Consider the following 17,918-nt stretch of genomic DNA (forward strand, 5'->3'; position numbering starts at 1 on the left):
CACATGCCAGCCAGCCCCGCCCCCTGGTGGGCTGAGCTGGCCACACACACACACACACACACACACACACACACACACACAAATAAATAAATAAAAATTAAAAAAAAAAATCAGGAGGCAGAAGCAGGAGTATCACTGAGTTCAAAGCTAGCCTGCATTGTACAGTAAATTCAAGCCATCCTGAACTACACAGCAAGACCGTCTCAAAAAAAAAAAAAATCAGACTGAAAGTAAGCTGCCTTATAGGTGGAATGTTAGTTACTGTGTTTGAGGGGTAGAAAGGAATGAGGGTTCCAAAGCCTAGAGGCCGAGCCCCTCTCCATTCCCACCTCCTACCACCCAGAAGTCCCAGGGCCTGGTTGGCTCCTGTTTGGGAAGGCTGTCCCTTATTTTCTTGCTAATCTCAAATATCCCATGCCTTTCCAGATATCTCATCACCTTTCCCTGGGGGGGTGGGTTATTGCACATCGACTCCACTGCCAGTTGACTGTGAAGCTGGCTCCTTTGCAGTTACTTTGGCTCCCAGCCACTGCCCACAGCTTCTGCATCTGTACACTGCGCCTTTCCCTTTAGGGACAAAGTTTCACTGACCCATGGCTGCTGTACATTCAGACTTTTACCAAAGGTATGGCTTTATGAAGAGAACTTACAACACAAAGCACACAGAGAAAGAGTTTATGATCTATGCAGGCCCTCACTATCCTTTAAACCTCCTCTGATATCCCATTCCCCCTCCCATTGTCTTTCTCCTCAGGGTCCAGCTGCCCAGCAAATAACTGGGCCTCTCTCAGCTCTCAGAACCCCTTCCACTCTTCAAAATCCTTCTCCCTTCACAGCTGCCAGGACTCCTTCCCACAGAGTTCTTGACTTGTTTTATTTTGTTTTTAAATTTTATTTTTTATGTTTTGTGTTGCTGAGGGTCAAACCCAATGCTTTGTGCACACTAGACAAGTGTCCTTCCACAGAGCTACATACCAGCCCGAGTCTTGTTTTTTTTCCATCAACTACCCCTTGACTACCCCCTTGCTTTTCTTCTCTGAGACCATACTCAGGGAACCCTTTCAGCTAATTTTCTAAATAAGAAAGATGTTCTCTGGAACTGTCCGTCTTCCTAGGGTATCAAATTTAAACTGCAGTCAGCTTTGTTAATCATTGTTTAACAGTGTATTTTAATGGCTATGAATTCTCCTCTGCCCTATCACATTCTGTTCTACAGAGGTATCTTTCCAAGATTTTTCAGTTTAGGCAGCTTTATTTTATATTTTAACATAATTAATATTGTACTGTACACACTTTCTGAAACCTGTTTCCTTCCTTTTCACATTTTGCCCTTTCCAATCTCAATATGTAGACTTCATTCCTTTAAATGGTTATATAGTAGTCCATAGTTTGGTTTTTGTCAGTTTATTGCTTGAATTTTTTAATTATTATTTTAAACAATGATAGTATGCTTTTAAAGCAACCACCACCCCTTCCTCCTTATATTACCACCAAAGCTCACCAAAATTCACTACCAATTGGACAAAGAAAAAGCACCATTAGGAACTTTAAGGCAAATTGCACCCCCTAGAGGTTTGTAGTGGTAATGGCAGCTAACACCCGCTGGAAAGAGACTGGCAAAGCTGGAGTGAGATCCATATTGACAAAGAAAGTCAGAGCTTTGCTAGTGGTGGGACGCCTGTAATCCCGGTACTCTTGAGAGGCTGATTGCAACTCTGAGCCTAGCCTGGGAAATTTAGCAACTTAACGGGGCCTTGCATTAAAGTAAAAATAACAGCAATAACAAAAAAAGGGCTGGTCTGTATGTACCTCCGTGCAAAGGCCCTGGGCTTAATCTCCAGTATCAAAAAAGAAAGAAAGAAAAGAAAAAAGAGAGATCCAGAGAAGAGATGAAAGATTCAGAGGCCTCAAAGTTAGGGAACATTTTTAAATGAATCACTGCCCATCCCTACCGTCTGGAGTGCACTGGTTTTTTTTGTTTGTTTGATTGGTTGGTTGGTTTTTCGTTTGTTGGTTTGGTTTGGGGTTTTTTTGAGATAACTTCTTTCACATAGAAGACCCTTTACTTGATATGAGTAGGAAAGAACAGATGGGCATCCTCCAGCAGCTGCGCAGTTACCGGAAGTAATCCTTATCATATACCAAGCATCAAGTGAGCTGAGGATCTGCTGGACCGTCAGAGGCAAGGAGGAACAGAGAGAATCGCTTAGGCAACACTGCCAAATGTGCTGCCCTGGCCTCTTCCAGCCCCTCTCTGCCTCTCCTCCATAGCTTTCAATGCTTCCTTTTTCCTTGTATATTAACCCCTAACTCTTCATTCTGATATTCAAGGCCTTTGTGCTCTGCACTTATAATTAGAGGGAGTCTCTAACCCCTTAGCTCAGGACTTGACACATGATTCGTGACTCCAGTGTTTGCTAAGTGAATAAGGACTGAGTGGCTCCTTTAACAACCTCACTCTTGTCCCTCTTCCCCACTCCATCCCATCTAGATGCACAGTTAGCTCATTTCTAAATACTTTGGTTGTTTTGTTTGGTTTGGTTTGGTTTTCAGTTTGGTTTTTGTTGCAAACCTAGTGTTTTGTGCATGCCAGGCAAGCCATGGCGTCATTCCTCCAGCCCTAATGTGTTCTGGTACACACTGTGTCTCCTTCCTAGAATGCACTCATCTCTCTAGATCACCCACAGGAAGCCTGCCCCATCTTTCTGGGATCAGCTGTTCTGTAACCTTTCCTTGGTGTCAAGCCCCACAGGGGAGCTGTGGCTTCCACAAGGCAGGGGTCACACATCCCCCCACACACACACTGTCCCCCTCAAACTGTGCAGGGCTATGTACCATCACAACCACTGAGCAATCTGTAGGGAGTAAGGAGTTTCACAATGAAGGATGCCCCTAGCAGTAAGGCAGTGTGACCCTGGGGGCAGGACACAGCTTCCCTCCCATGTTACCTGCAGAGAAGCAGCGGGAGCTGGCCCGGAAGGGCTCCCTGAAGAACGGCAGCATGGGCAGCCCTGTCAACCAACAACCCAAGAAGAACAATGTCATGGCCAGGACAAGGTAAAGGCCCTCTCTAGCCCATCTGGACCCTGCCAGCCAGCATTTATCTCAGCTGGCCTTGAGCCTCCCTTCTTCCCTCCCTCCACAGGTGGGATCTAAGATGGGGAGGGAGGAAAATGGAGGCAGTGGGTTGGGATCCAACCCCGTCCCTTCTCAGGTTTGTGTGCTCTACTTCTTGTCTCAACTCCAAAAATTCTTCACCCAGGCTGGTTGTTCCAAATAAAGGCTATTCCTCACTTGACCAGAGCCCAGATGAGAAGCCCCTGGTAGCCCTTGACACGGACAGGTGTGTATGGGTTTGGAGGCATCTGAGCAAGCCATTTGAACCTTTGTGAGCACATAGGGATGTACAGTTCATGCCTGCTATAGTACCAGGAGTAGAGTATTCCTTAGACACAGGCTCTCCAGGGTGAAGTCCTCAGGAAATAGAAATTTTTACAGGGAGGAGGAGAGTGGGCAGAAAAACACAAGGACCAGCCCGGTCTGCTGCCATCCTGGAACAACTGATTCAGTCATTGCCCTGGTGGGCGCTGATTTCTCTGAACAACTGGGCTTGGTGCTTAATGCCTTGTCCTCTGCCCCCTTCCCCAGAGTCCTGAGGAAATGACTTTGGGGAAATCCAACAAATCAGTGTGATTTGAGCCTAGTAAATGAGGAGATGAGTTGAAGGGAGTAACAGCTCTTTTCAGAAAAATATCGAAGGTGGCAATTCATTTGGAAGGGTGGGGCCAGGGAAATCTGTCTTTAACTACCTGCATATGCCCAGCAAGCTTAGATTTTAGGGGGTACTGTTTGTTTAGCTTCATTGGGACAGGGCATGCTATTGACTCATGGGGGAGGCCAGGAGTCTATTTAATTTCCTTGAATTGCTTCCTCTGTCCTCTTTTCTCCACGGCCAGTGATGATGACTTTGACATGTCCAGATACTCTTCTTCCGGCTACTCCTCTGCTGAGGTGAGGCCCCACCCCTGCCCCCAGAGACCTGCCTGAACAAGGACCATCTCTGCCAAGAAGCAGCAGTGGGGCCAATGCCAAGTCACTCCCCCGGAGATACATAAGTGGGCACAGCTGGGTGGAGCTCTGTGTATGACCAGGCCTGGGGTGGCCTAGAAGTAATCACTGAGCTCAATTTTGGGGACCCCAGGTTAGAGCCCAGAGTTATTAGGACAGGGTTTATAAATGGAATGGGTTGTGAAATGCAAGTGGTAATTACAGGAATGGACTCTAATAAAAGCAGGACTAGAGATGGGAAGTTGGCCTTGGAATGGCGAGGGGTCTGTATCTGGACAGACCTTAGGAGGATGGACTGTAAGGGGAGACGCAAGGGTGAGGGCAGGGTGGGAGGAGGAAGGCAGGGCAGGGCCTGGAGTTTGTGAAGAGACCTGGGCTGGCCTGGGGAGGCAGGCAAGGAGTAGCCTGTGGCAGGGTCCATGGCCTTGGGTCCTGGTGGCTCCAGGAAGTGGTGCCTTGGGGAGGAGGACCTAAGCCTGACTGCCCTCCCCTTTGTCAACAGCAGATCAACCAAGATTTGAATATCCAGCTGCTGAAGGACGGCTACCGGTTAGATGAGATTCCCGACGACGAGGACCTAGATCTCATCCCCCCCAAGTCTGTGAACCCCACCTGCATGTGCTGCCAGGCAACATCCTCCACCGCCTGCCACATTCAGTAGCTGGCGGGGCCACTGCGGCTTCATGGGAGAGGCATGACCCCACTGGGCCAGGCTGAACGGGGCAGGGGCCGACCCCTCTCGCTCTCTACCTGCCCTAGGCCGTGCCTCCTACAGCCGCCAACCTCGTAACAGTCATTGCTTCCTCCTATGGTAGGACGTGTACCTCTGTGTGTTCCTGGAGCCGGAGAAACCAAAACCGGGGCTCTCTCCACCCCAGGGGGTGGCTAAGGAAGGGTGGGGTTCTTTGTTTAGTTATTTGGGGGACCTCATTCAGCAAACTCTCCTCTTCCCTAAGACTGCAATCTCGGCACTTCGAAGCTTTGAGACTGGATGGCAGGGAGATCAGTGCTAATATGCAGGGAGAAGGAAATCACATAGTCTGGGGCTTGGCTCCATCCCAGCAAAGCCATGAATCCCCCAGCCCCAACCTGACAAGGAAAGGGATCTGGAGGGAGAAAGGCCCAAGGCAGTGGGAACATAGCCTAGTGCCCCCTGGAAGCCCATGTACCTCTTTGCGTTTTTCCCCTCATCTCCAGATGGCAAGCCTGTCAAGGAGGCCCCAGGAGGTATCCTCCCCCACCCTTTAGATCACTGCCTTCTTCTGCTTTGTCCCATTCAGCCCATTCCTGGCCCTCTGGCCCATCAGGGTGTGGTAAGAGCTGTCCTCACTGGTCCCTAATGCATCTGTCTCTGCCTCCCCTGTCACCCTCACCCCCAACACTTCTGTCCATTGCCCAAGCTGGAAGCAGAGTGTGAGCTCTACTTTAACACCCTACTCCTACCTTACCCAGCCCAAAGGCTGGGAGCCTGCTTTGTATTAAATCCCTTCAAAGAACAGGCTTAGGAAAATACAGTGGGCTGAGCAGTGGCTGTGCATGTATGGCAGTGAGCACTGAGAGAGAGAGAGAGAGAGAGAGAGAGAGAGAGAGAGAGAGAGTCAGTGTCTGTGTCTCTTTGCTGGACCTGTCTCTCCAGATTTCTCTTCCTATCATAGATGTGTCAGTGTGACTATGTGATCTGTTTGCAGTTGGGAGAAGTTGGAAGAGGCTGCTCAGCACTGCAGTGGGCTGAGTCTGGCGAGGAGCCCGAAGCCTGTGTTTTGCTCCTAGCTCTGAGGCTCCAGATGATCTTCAGCAAGCTATGTGCTGTCTCTGGGCTTCAATTTCCCCAACTAAAAAATAAACAGCAGCTGAAATCCTCAAGGTCCTTTCATACCCAAAGGAATTTCTTCACAGGAATTTCTGCAGAGGGGTATGAGACCACTGTGTGTCTTTGAGTGTATCCAGGGGCTCCCTAAGGTGTGTGTTCGTATGGAAAGGGGAAGTACATGCCATCTGTGTAGAAGAGTTCTGTGTGTCTGCAAGTGTGAATGTGTGCAGAGGTGTCTGCTTTATGTATGCGGCTGCATGAAGTATCTGTAGGTCAGGATATTTGTTCCGCTGCTTCTGCCACTATTGCTGGCCTAGGGCCAGACACCAAAACAGCTAAGGATAAAGATCAAGGGAAGAGGTGAGCCTGCCTCAACGTGAAGGAAAGTGGAAGCACATGTAGCCTCAGACTGTGTGTGCCTGTACCCGTGTACCTCCTCCACACAGTGAAGCAGTGTGCTGCCCCCGACCCCTGTGCCAACAGCCAACACACACTAGAGTACCCATTGTTACAGACAGCACCACACACCCCTCTCTAGACTCTAGTCCTCGGAGGTAGAATCTGGAATTGGGGGGAGAAAGGGGCAAGGGGCCACACCATCCCCTGCGCCTCATCCGGAAGCTGCCAACTCCAAAGTATTGGGTGCAACTCTAGTCCCTGTATTTCTAACTCACCTTTAACTCTTCTAATGCAGGGACTCTAGTCAGATGATGAAAAACTACCAAAGGGAAGCAAAGAAAGTAAAGGCATCTTCAGGGCCCACAAGCCACATAGTGGTCTCTACCTGAGCCCCTCTACCACCCTGGTATTCTAGCACTACTGTCACCCGGGCCCCAGAGCCAGGCCTCCACTACCACCATTACCTCCCTGGACTCCTTGGTTCCCTTTCTATAACATGGGTACCTCCTCTTTTTTAGACTTCTGCCTTTACTGTGTGACACTGGCCCACTGGTCAGTCTCTGTGGCCCCGAGGAAGCAGGGAAAAGCTCCTTTCCCACAGGACATACTAGTTCCCTGGCAGGCACGGGCTTCAACTAAGGCAGCATAACTATGGCAGGGAGAGAGGACACTGGCAGCCGTAGCTTCTGTGTCTTGAGTTCATGGTTCCCTCCTTTGCATTCTAGGAGGCTGATGGGGGAAAAGCCAAGGCCTTGGCTTGCCCTTGCCCTTGCCCCTGCCCCTACCTGTGCCCCTGCCCCAGCCCTGTTGTAGATACTGCCTTAACACTCCCTTCACCCCAGCTGTGGCTGCTGCCCAGCCAGGTTTCTCCGTGCTCACTAATTTATTTTCAGGAAGGTGTGTGGAAGACATGAGCCGTGTATAATATTTTTTTTAACATTTCCATCGCAGTATTGACCATCATCCTTGGTTGTGTATCGTGTAACACAAATAATGATATTAAAAGCATCAAACAAGTCAGCCTCAGCTCCCTACTTGGGGTGGGGAGCAAGGGCAAGTGAAGGGGGAAGGGGAGAGAACTGATCTGGATGCACAAGATGCCTTACCTCCACCTGTTGGTTCTTAGAGGTGCCACTGCACTGCTGTGTGACTCTAGGTGAGTCATGGCCCCTCAGAACTTCTGTTCAAAACCAAAACTGTGAGAAGCCCAGCCTGGAAGATCTTCAGGAACCCTCTGAACTCTTTGAAATTGGACTCTTTTGAGAGTTTAAGGCAGGAAGAGGTGGGGAGTAGAGAGGAAATTCGATCTCCTCACCTCCCCCTGGGATAGGGCTGAGCCAGGTGATATCATAATGGGCAGTACCCATCCTGCAAGAGAAAGCAGGGTAGGGTGAGAGCATACAGGCCATAGGGGAGGGAAGCTGAGAGACCCTCCAAGGAGGGGGGTCACAGCAGCTAAAAGCGCCTGCCAGGCTGCAGGTGTGGGCTGTCTAAGGAGGTGGTCACGGATGTCCAGCAGGAGTCATTGATAGGTAGAACCCACCACGGCGTCCCAGAGATCCCACAATGTTCCTCTTCTCTCGAAAGACCAAGACCCCCATCAGCACCTACACTGACTCCTACAGGGCTCCCACCTCCATCAAGGAGGTCTATAAGGACCCACCTCTGTGGGCGTGGGAAGCCAACAAGTTTGTGACCCCGGTAAGAAGAGCCTGGGGGAAGGGCAGGCCAGAACTTATGGCTGTGTGTGTCTAGATGAGAGGCAATATGTAGTCATCACTGTATTTATAATTATTTGTAGCTTTTGTATGTATTTGTCTGGATACAGAATTTACAATGGTATGTAAAATAGCATAAAAGCTTACCCTTGTGAACACAGATAAGAAACAAGAGTTTTACAAATTGTCCAAATGTTGTAAAGGAAATAAACATGGCAGTGCAAATGAAAAGAAAGAGCTTAACTAGGTAGATCATGTATGGAGACCTCTTCTGTTGTGACATTGAAAGAGACTGAGATTGGAAAGATGAAAGAGAACTAGCCATATAAAGAGCTCAAAGAATAGAAGAGCTCTCAGTTTTGAAGAGTCATCAGGAAGTGCAAAGGCCCTGAGGCCGCCTGATGAATAAGCCAGAAAATATCCTACTGTCTTGTCTTATGTTTACGCACACTATGTATCACAATCTTCTTGTGTCTGTATGTGCTCAAGATGAGTAGCCAAGCATGTCAGTGAAGCGTCCACCAAAGGGAGAGGAGCTCTAGAAGTCTAACTGTGACTCTGCCTACAAGAAGTCATTAGTGTGAACCATGCACAAAATGCTGCTGAATACCTTCAGGTGTAGGCACCCAGCATACAAAAAGGAAAGGTCAGCCCTGCCTCGAGGCGCTCAAAGAGTAAAGGTAAACCAAGCCAGCACACCTAATGTGGAGCCTGTGCTGATGGGAAACAGAGTACTCCCAGAACCTAGAGGGCCTGGCTGCAGAGTGATGGAAGCAAGGCGGCGAGGAGGGCTCCTACAGGAGAGGCCTGAGAAGAGCCAGTCCGAGGCTGTACCAGGAACTGAAAACGTGGGGGGGGGGGTGCGCTGCTGAGGACCAAATGTGCTCACGTGCCATTAAGATACACCCCCAGCCCTTAATGTATATTCTTATATGGCCTACTAATAGGAATCCAGGCAGGTCCTTATTCTACTGAGCTATCTCCCCAGCCCGAAGCAAAGGAAAGAGATTTGGGTTAGAGATACAGATCATCACCTAAATGAGCCAAAGTTGTAAGACTAGAGAAGCTTGCCAAACAAGTGAGAGAAAATGGCCAAGGACAGAATTTTTTTTTTATTTATTTTTATTTATTACATTTATTTATTGTGTGTGTGTGTGTGTGTGTGGCCAGCTCAGCCCACCAGGGGGCGGGTCCGGCTGGCATGTGGTGCTGGGGATCGAACCGCGGTCCCTGTGCCTTGCCAAGCCCGCTTCAAGTAGGTGCTTTAGACCACTGAGCCATCTCTCCAGCCCAAGGACAGAATTTTGAAGATATTAACATTCAAGGAGTAGGTAAGGAGATGCAGAATTATGGCCAGAGAGATAGGAGGAAAAATCAGAGAGAACCCAGCAAACACAGCTGGTGACAGTCAGTGCCAAATGCTGCCAAGACACAAAGGGACCTCTTGGATGTCACAACTCTCAGTAGCATGCAGACCATGCACTGAGAGGAATAAAAGTCACACAGCAGTGGGAATAAGAACAAAGGAAAGCTGTCTACTTCTGACTGTGTGGTAAACAGTCTGAAGAACAATGCTACTTCAAAAGCCAAGTTTCACATAAATAGTAATGTCTATTTTGTTTGGAACTCATGGAGGTGAACGGTAAATATACTTAAGACAGGATTGCTGTAAGGACAAATCACACACACACACTCTCTGCCCTCCACCTATATCCTCAATGTAGGTTTCCAAAACATCTTTCAAAGTAAGACTAATAAAACATGAGATCACAATAAAAGAGGTAAGAAAACAATCAGGGCTGATAGTGTAACTTGGTGGTAAGTAGCTTGCTTAACATGCACTAAACCTGGGGTTAGATCCCCAACATGCACATGTGTGCATGCATGCACACACAGAGGTGCAAAAGAAAAAAAAATTCACCATGTTACAGAATAAACAGAAACAACAAACAGCACACTTAAATCAGCAAGGCCTTTAAATACCGGACTTAAAACAAAATAATTATGAATTCTTAAAGTGTAAAATGATCCAAATAAGAATCAAGACAATAGTCTTTAAAATGAGCAGACAAATGTAAAAGAGGAACTGAGTAGAAATGTTGGTACAGGGTCTCACTGCAGCCCAGAGGCGGCACAGCATGCAATGCTGAGGATCGAACCTAGTCCTTGGGCTTGGCAGGCTGGCATTTAGACCACTGAGCTATTTCCCTGGCCCTGAGTAGAAATTTTTAAAATAAAAGTATTTTAAAGACCCAAATCTCACTGGGCAGAGTGGTTCATGCCTATAATCTCAGCGGACATTATCTTTAGAAAATAACTGTGCTGGTTTTTAATTTATAATATTTAAAGAAATAACTAAAATACTAGGAAACAGTACCATGTAAGTTGGAACAGGACAGAGTTAAGGTGTTCCAAAATCCTTACATTGTCATAAAAAGCTATATTAGGTGTGTAGTTAAAACTGCACTTCCCAGATTTCCCTCCATCAGTTGTTCCCAATTGTCCACAAGAGGAATTTGCATGAGATTTGGGAGGCACAAGTGAAGGAGTGGCCACACTTGCCCTCTACAGTTCATACAGAAGACCAGGCATTGTGGAGGATTGGGCACTGTGTTGCAGATTTTGCTCCCTTGATGGCAGAGGGGAACCTTGGCCACCATTCCTTCTGTTTCAGCTGCATCGCCTCCTCTAGCTCCTTTGGGTCCTGGGCCAGGCATGTGTACAGTTCCCCTGCAAAGGACATCTGCATCTCCTGAGGGCTGTCCCCATCATCTGAGTTAGAAGCAATAATTCATGTAGGCTCTATTTGTCCTCTTGGGTTCCAGGTTGTGTTGCTTTTCCCTACTTCAAATCTAACTCTCCCTCCTGCCTACCAGCTAAGGACTTCAAGCTCAATGAGAGATGCAAAGACAGCAACCTTGCAGAGTTTCTTTGCTTCTTTGTCTGTTTTTGGCCTTTGAGGTTTGTTTTGTTTTGGCTTAGTTTGGTTTGGTTTGCAGTAATGAGGATTGAATCAAAGGCCATTCACTGAGCAAGAAGAGTTAGAAAGTTGGGGAGATGGCTCAGCAGTCTAAGCGCCTGCCTGGCAAGCACAAGTACCCAAATTCGGTCCGCAGTACCTCATGCCATGCCAGGTATAGTGGCACATGCCTGTTATCCCAGGTCTGGGGAGGCTGAGACAGGAGGATCATTAAGAGTCTGAACTTCGTAGTGAGACCCTGTATCCACTAAATACGTTTTTAAAAAAAGAGTTAGAAAGGCCAGAATGCTCCTATAAAGATTAAAGAATTAAGCCGATAATTTAAAAACTTCCCACAAAGAAAATAACTAACTTTCCAGTACAGATAGCTAAATCATATTCCTTCAATTGCCCGAGAAACAGTTTATTTCAGTGATGTGCAGACTTTAAAAGAACAGAAGAAAAGAAGATGATTCCCAACTGATTTTATGATCAGTACAACTTCAGTGTAAAACTAATCAAGAAAAGTATGCATAAAGCTATGCACAAATAAAATTCTAAAAAAAATTAGAAAGTGCAGCCAGTAGTGAATAAATAGTTAATGATTATTAGGATGTATTTATTCCATAAGTGTAAAAATGGCTTAACATTAGAAAAATAAACGTCCTTTATCACATTAACAGATCCAAGAAGAAATCCACAAAATCACTTCAAAATAGACAAAAATTAAATGTGCAGGAGAAATCTTTTGAAGGTGAGAAAAATATTCTAAAACTAGGTTGTAGTGATAATTGAGCAACTCTATGCACTGACTAAAAAAGTCCTTAAAACGTATGCTTGCATAGAGGGAATGTTACAGTGTATAAACTATATCTCAGAAAAGCTATTTGAAAAGAGACACAGAAATAGTTGTTAAGGGCCCAGGAGATAGCTCAGTGGCATAAGCACCTGCCTGGCAAGTGAAAGGTCCCGAGTTCTATCCCCAGTACCACAAAACAAAACAAAACAAACAAACAAAAGAGAAATACTTGTTAAAATTCAACAACCATTCAGGATTGAAAAGAAAAACAAAATTCAGAAAACATAAGAAGTAAACTTTCCTAACTTGATAAAGAATGTCTACCCAAAGGGTACCTCAACATTTTCCCGACAACTAGTCAGGCTAGCCTGGACCATATAAGGAGAATATTTTAAAATTGGTATCAAAGCAAAGATTTTTACTATCATTACTTCCATTTAGCATTAGAGTGAAGGGAGACAGAAAGAAAGAGAAAGGAAAGAAAAGAAAGAAAGACTACCATTGTAGATGATACAATTATGTATGCAGAATATATAAATTATTAGAATAACAGAATTTAGAAGTTGGGTGAGTAGAGGATGAAAAGGCAATCACATTTTCTTATGCAGATGACAATATTTAGTGAGTATAATATTTAAAATACTAATAGTAGAAATAAATCAAAGTGTAAAACGAGATATTATAAAACTTTATTAAGTATCTTTTAAATTACTTGAATAAAGGGAGAGGCGTAATATGCTTGTGACTTACTATCATAAAGACTCAATATAGTCAATTACAACTTCTTCAACAGGACTTTTTTAGGAATTTAGCAAGCTGTTTCTAAACTATGTATAGAAGAGCAAAAACTAAGCATCATGCCACACACCTGTAACCCCAGCATTTGGGAGGCTGAGTCAGGAGGATCTCCAAGGTTTGAGGCCAATCTGGGTTACATAGTGAGTTCAAAACCACTCTCAAGGGGCCAGGGAGAGAGCTCAATACAATAAGCACTTGCCTGGCAAGTGTGAAGGCCTGAGTTCAATCACCAGTTCCACAAAAACAACAACAACAAAAAAAAAACACTCTGAACTATACAATGAGACTACCTAAAAGAAACAAAGAAAGAAGACCAAAAGCTGAAGAAATAACTAAAATACACTTAAAAAGGAAGGGATCTTTTTTTTTTTTTTTTTTTTTTTTTTTTTTGAGACACGATCTCACTATGTAATCCAGCCTGCCCTTGAATTTGCGGTGCTCCTCCTCAGGTTCCCCAGTGCTGTGAGCTGCCAGACCCAGCAGAAGGAGGACATTTTTGCCAAATGGAATATCAATATCTATTGCAAAACTACAGAAATTCATAAAGCATTGTATTAATACATAGATAAATAATTAATGAAATTAAAAAATCAGAAATAGACCCACACATATATGAAAACAGTACAACAAAGATTATTGAAATAAAGCTACTGAAAAAAGATACATTGGGTTTGGGATAGCATTACGAATCTGTGACTATTCAATGGAAAACTGGTTATGCATAAATTGATAAAATAAAATGAAACTCACATTAAACCCAAAGAATGAAGTCCTGACAAGTTAAATATTGAAAGTAAAACTGTGCATCGCTTAAAAGAAAATAGAAAACATTGTCTCCATTATCTGACAGAATGGATAAATTTCTTAAGTCACAAACGGCACCAGCCATAAAAGAAGAGATTAATAAATTCAACTATGTTTAAATTAAGAACTTCTGTTCATCAAAGACACCATAAAGAAAATTAAAGATGAAAGCCACAAGCTCAGAGATTTGCAACATGTAACTGATTAGCATATAGAATGCATAAAGAACTATAATTCTCTGGGCTAAAATTGAATACATATGTGTTCTGACCCCCTTCATAAACCTCTTAAACTACAGTAAGTGGATACTTAAGACATAAACTCACAAGGAGGGTGAGACGGGAAGGGCAATGAGAAGAAAATTGTGGAAGCTGGAGAGTATGATAAATAGCAACTGATTTAGTAGATCTGAGAAAACTGAACTCAAAGCCAGGAATAGGAAACCCAAGACATAATTCAATTGAAAAACTGCAGAATTTCCAAATGGCTTAGGAACTGGTAATCCCAGGCTTCTCTGGAATTGAAGATGGGGCAGGACCAAGGCTAAAGTAAGGATTACTTGAAAGCCATTTAAGAAGCAGTTAAGTCCACTAATTCCCTCTTCTATCCCCTGCCAGCGGTGACTGCCTGCCTCTGTCTGAAAAATTCACAAGGCCTATTTTCTGGTGAGGATCCCAAGACCAGGAGACACAAGTGGAGGGTGGGTTACCACACCAAAAACAGGTGAACCTCCACATACTGAGTGCTGGAACTCCCAATATCTCTCTTTACACTGCTCTCTCAAACATGAGTAACTAGGTTGTTACCCTCATGCCAAAACCTGAAGAGAGACTTTTGTGGAGAAACTGAACCTTAAGAGGAAAGATATGTGCACACTGGCCTCAGAGTTTATAAAAAATAGTCTAGCCATATCATCCCACAGTAATGTTCATAGGTGACAAACTCCCCTATAATTTGAAGCCTTCAAGAAGCTCTTTTAGTTAGGTGTGGTGGTGCCCACTTGTAATCCCAGCATCTTGGGAGGATGGGGCAGCAGGATCACAGGCTGGAGCCTAGCCTGGGCAATTTACTGACTCAGTGAGACCCATTCTCAAAAATTTTAAAAACAGCTGGGATGTACCTCAATGTGAAAAGCCCTGGCTTCAATCCCCAGTATGAAAATAGACATCTGAGTGTGGTGGTACACACTTGTAATCCCAACACTCTGGAGACTGAGGCAGAAGAATCATTACCAGTTCAAGGCCAATGGAGGCTACAGAGAAAGTTCAAGGCAGTCTACAGGGCCATACCACCCTGAATGTGCCCAATCTCATCTGATCTCCAAAGCTGAACAGGGTCAGGCCTGGTTAGTACTTGGATGGTAAAAAGTTCAAGGCCAGCCTGGTTTATATAGTGAGATCCATCTAAAAAAAAGGAGAGGAAAAGACTAAAAAAGGAGTATTACTTGTGTTTCATTTAATTTTTCAAAAATTTATTTATTCACTAGATACAGGGTCTCATTACTCAGCTCAGACTCAGTGTCTGGCTGCATGCACGGGAGGTGCTTAGATTGCTGAGCTATCTCCCCAACCCAGGAATCCTATTTTTTTAGTGTCCTACTTGTGAGCATGAGAAACCTCCAAGCATCTGAGGAAAACCTCTAACAAAAAACTGGTGATGTCTGAGTTACTCTAAATGACCATTTCTATAATTATGAGTGCATATGTGTATTTCTGAGTGCTTACTGTATAGGTAGGGATATTTGAATGTGTCTATATGGATATACAACTGCTTAAGTGCATAACTGGGCACATAGGGGTGTGTGTGTGTGTGTGTGTGTGTGTGTGTGTGTGTGTAAAGGGAAGTGCCAAGTTATAGGACTTGCATCCACATATTCTGTATTCTGTTCCCCACCCACATAGGAGTGTAAGTGTACAAGACTTGTCCTAAAAGGAATATTAGCTGGGCACAGAAGTTTCTAGAAGCCCCCAAAATGAAGAATTTTCCAGGTGCCTAGAGTGTTCAGTCTTGTCTCCAAGAAGCCTCTCCCCTTAAGGGCATAAGAGAAGGTGTGAGTGATCCCAGCTGCCTTTTCAGACCTACTACCTGCAGGTACCTGTGGCCTACACCTTACTTGGCATTCCGCCTCCAGCTGAGGATAAGGGGAACCCCAAAGGGAAGCCTCAATCTCAGTGAAAGGCTGACTTGAGGTGAGCCCCAAGAATCAGAGGGGCACAGGGCTTGGACCAAGAGTAGGAAACAAAAGTCAAGGACAAATGACCACAGTAAAGTGGAGGTCAGGGCCAAGGGTAACAGTGGTCAAGGGCAGAGCTACAGCAGAATCAGGGTCAGGTCAGGGACAAAGAATTAAATTTTAAAGTACACATACCAAGCCCACCTTTCATCCTTTTTGAGATCCCATTTTCCCAGAGATCCCTCATTGTCCAGGAAACTGCATAAGGAGCCAGCTTATGGGAAGATGACCTCTATTGAAGCTCCAGACTGTGTGTGCCAGGGGCCTTACTGGAAGTGGCTCCAGGCAGTTTGCCATGCAAAATGACAGTGCTGGGCATGGTGGCACACACCTGTAATCACAGGACTATGCAGGCAGAGGATCATTGCAAGTTTGAGACCAGCCTGGACTACAAAGTGAGTGCAAGGTCAGCCTGAACTGTATAGTGAGAACCTATCTCAAAAAGAAAAAAAGAAGGAGAAGGAGAAGGAAGGAGGAGGAGGAAAAGGAAAAGAAGGAGGAGGAAGAAGAAGAGAAAGAGAAAAAGAAGAAGGAGGAAGAAGAAGATGAAAAAGGAGGAGGAGGAGGAGGAGCAGAGGAGCGGAGGAGGGAGAGGAAGAAGAGGAGGAGCAGGAGGAGGAGGAGGAAGAAAGAAGAAGAAGAAAGAAGAAGAAGAAGAAGGAGGAGGAGGAGGAGGAGGAGGAGGAGGAGGAGGAGAACAAAAACAAGAACAAAAACAAGAAGACAGAAGAAAGAGAAGGAGAAGACAGAAAAAGTGAAAGAAGGACAGGAACATTCAGCTCTGACCTTCAAGAGCTCTGCCCCAGTCAGGAAAGGACAAAATAAGGCTAGAAAACCACTCTGACTGAGGCAAGAGCATGGCTTTAAGTGCCAGACTTTGATGGGAAAAGTGTGTGTGTGCGCGTGTGTGTGTGTGTGTGTGTGTGTGTGTGTGTGTGTGATTCAAAGAAGAAGATCCTGAAGGTTCCAGCCTAAGAGAGATGGAGAGAATATTAACTTCCCCAGGTGGCACCTGCCAGTAATCCTATCATTTGGGAGGTTGAGGCCAGCCTGGACTACATAGTAAGCTCATGGCCATGGCCAGCCTGCAAAATAAGGCCAGCCAGATAGCTCAGCAGACTAAAGCGCCTGCTTAGACAGAGCGCAGCAGCTGGGTTCAATCCTGGGCGGGTTGTGCTGGCCCCGCCCCTGGGGCGTGCTGAGATGGCTATTGAGCCCAGGAGTGGTGGTGCGTGCCTGTAATCCCAGCACTTGGGAGGCTGAAAACAGGAGGATCACTATGAGTCTGAGCTACATAGTGAGATCTTATAGACCCTGTACAAGAAAAAAAAAAAAAAAGACTGAAAAGGAACAAAAGCTGCATGAGAATCTGTTTGGCATACAGAAGGGGTTTGGACCAGGCTGACCTCAAAAAGGAACTAGATCTGGGGCCCTACCTCTGGGGTCCCTATGCATGTAGCCACTTCTCTTCCTTTGCCCAGGGTCTGACACAAACCATGAGGCGCCACACAGATCCGGAAGCCCTACAGAAGATGGCCAAATGTGCTGCACAGGACTACAGATATAAGAGTTCTATATCAGGCCACCCCTACTTGCCTGAGAAGTACTGGCTCTCTCAAGAAGAAGGTAGGGCCTCATCTGCCACCCATCTCTGACCCCAGCAGTGATTCCAACAATGATCCTAATCTGAACCCAAATCATCCTCCTCAGTCCTGCATATTCTTTGTCTCCACTCATGATCTAGCCCTTTTCCCCTTAAGCAACACCCTTCCAATCAGACTTCTAACCACCTGTCCTGCCGACCCTGCTGGGCCAACTCCCTGATGTTTTGAGAGTCCTTCTGAAAAAAGAACCAGAAGAGCTCTGGGTTCCATCCTAAGCGAGATGGAGAAAATATTAACCTCCCCAAATAAGCCCCTCTCAGTGCATTTCAGATGCCATCTCTCCCATCCTGTAAGCAATCCTTTTTATTAGCTATCTCCATCTCTTCTGTATACCTTTGCTCAACTACACATCCTATCTTCAATCTGGAACATTTTCTGATTTCTTCCTTTCAAAATTTCTCTCTTGCTCTTTCTTTTTTCTTTTCTTTTCTTTTTTTTATTTTTTTCAGAACTTGGGATTGAACTCAGGCCCTTGCGCTTGCCAGGCAAGCACTTATTCTACTGAGCTATCTCCCCAGGCCCCTTGCTCTTCTCTTTTAAGCCAAAATTCCTGAAATGTAATGCATACTCACCATCCCTATTTCATTAGTGCTTCATATGCTTTATGAAAATTGTCTTTCTCCTTAGCTCTTTCTTTCTTTTTTTTTTTTTTTTTTTTTTTTTTTT

The 17,918-nt window shown here is 45.4% G+C and overlaps 2 protein-coding genes across 10 annotated transcripts in view; both read left to right on the plus strand.

Annotated features, from left to right (window-relative positions):
• Fam219a (family with sequence similarity 219 member A) overlaps positions 1-7,297 on the plus strand; it is a 99,420-nt gene extending 92,123 nt beyond the window's left edge. For 6 of the 9 annotated variants that reach the window (XM_004631904.2, XM_004631907.2, XM_023716005.1 and 3 more), the window contains exons 3-6: positions 2,955-3,057; positions 3,263-3,343; positions 3,957-4,011; positions 4,571-7,297. In XM_004631904.2, coding sequence (XP_004631961.1) covers positions 2,955-3,057; positions 3,263-3,343; positions 3,957-4,011; positions 4,571-4,729 — 398 coding nt within the window. In that variant the 3' untranslated portion in view covers positions 4,730-7,297. The remainder of the gene's footprint in view (positions 1-2,954; positions 3,058-3,262; positions 3,344-3,956; positions 4,012-4,570) is intronic. The other 3 variants (XM_004631905.2, XM_004631908.2, XM_004631906.2) reach the window with 1 other exon arrangement.
• A 397-nt stretch (positions 7,298-7,694) lies between these two features.
• CUNH9orf24 (chromosome unknown C9orf24 homolog) overlaps positions 7,695-17,918 on the plus strand; it is a 16,135-nt gene continuing 5,911 nt past the window's right edge. The window contains exons 1-2 of the mRNA XM_023716061.1: positions 7,695-7,978; positions 17,070-17,213. Of these exons, the coding sequence (XP_023571829.1) occupies positions 7,844-7,978; positions 17,070-17,213 (279 nt within the window). The 5' untranslated portion in view covers positions 7,695-7,843. The remainder of the gene's footprint in view (positions 7,979-17,069; positions 17,214-17,918) is intronic.

Source organism: Octodon degus, unplaced genomic scaffold, assembly GCF_000260255.1.
Source record: "Octodon degus isolate 3935 unplaced genomic scaffold, OctDeg1.0 scaffold00045, whole genome shotgun sequence".
Lineage (NCBI taxonomy): Eukaryota > Metazoa > Chordata > Mammalia > Rodentia > Octodontidae > Octodon > Octodon degus.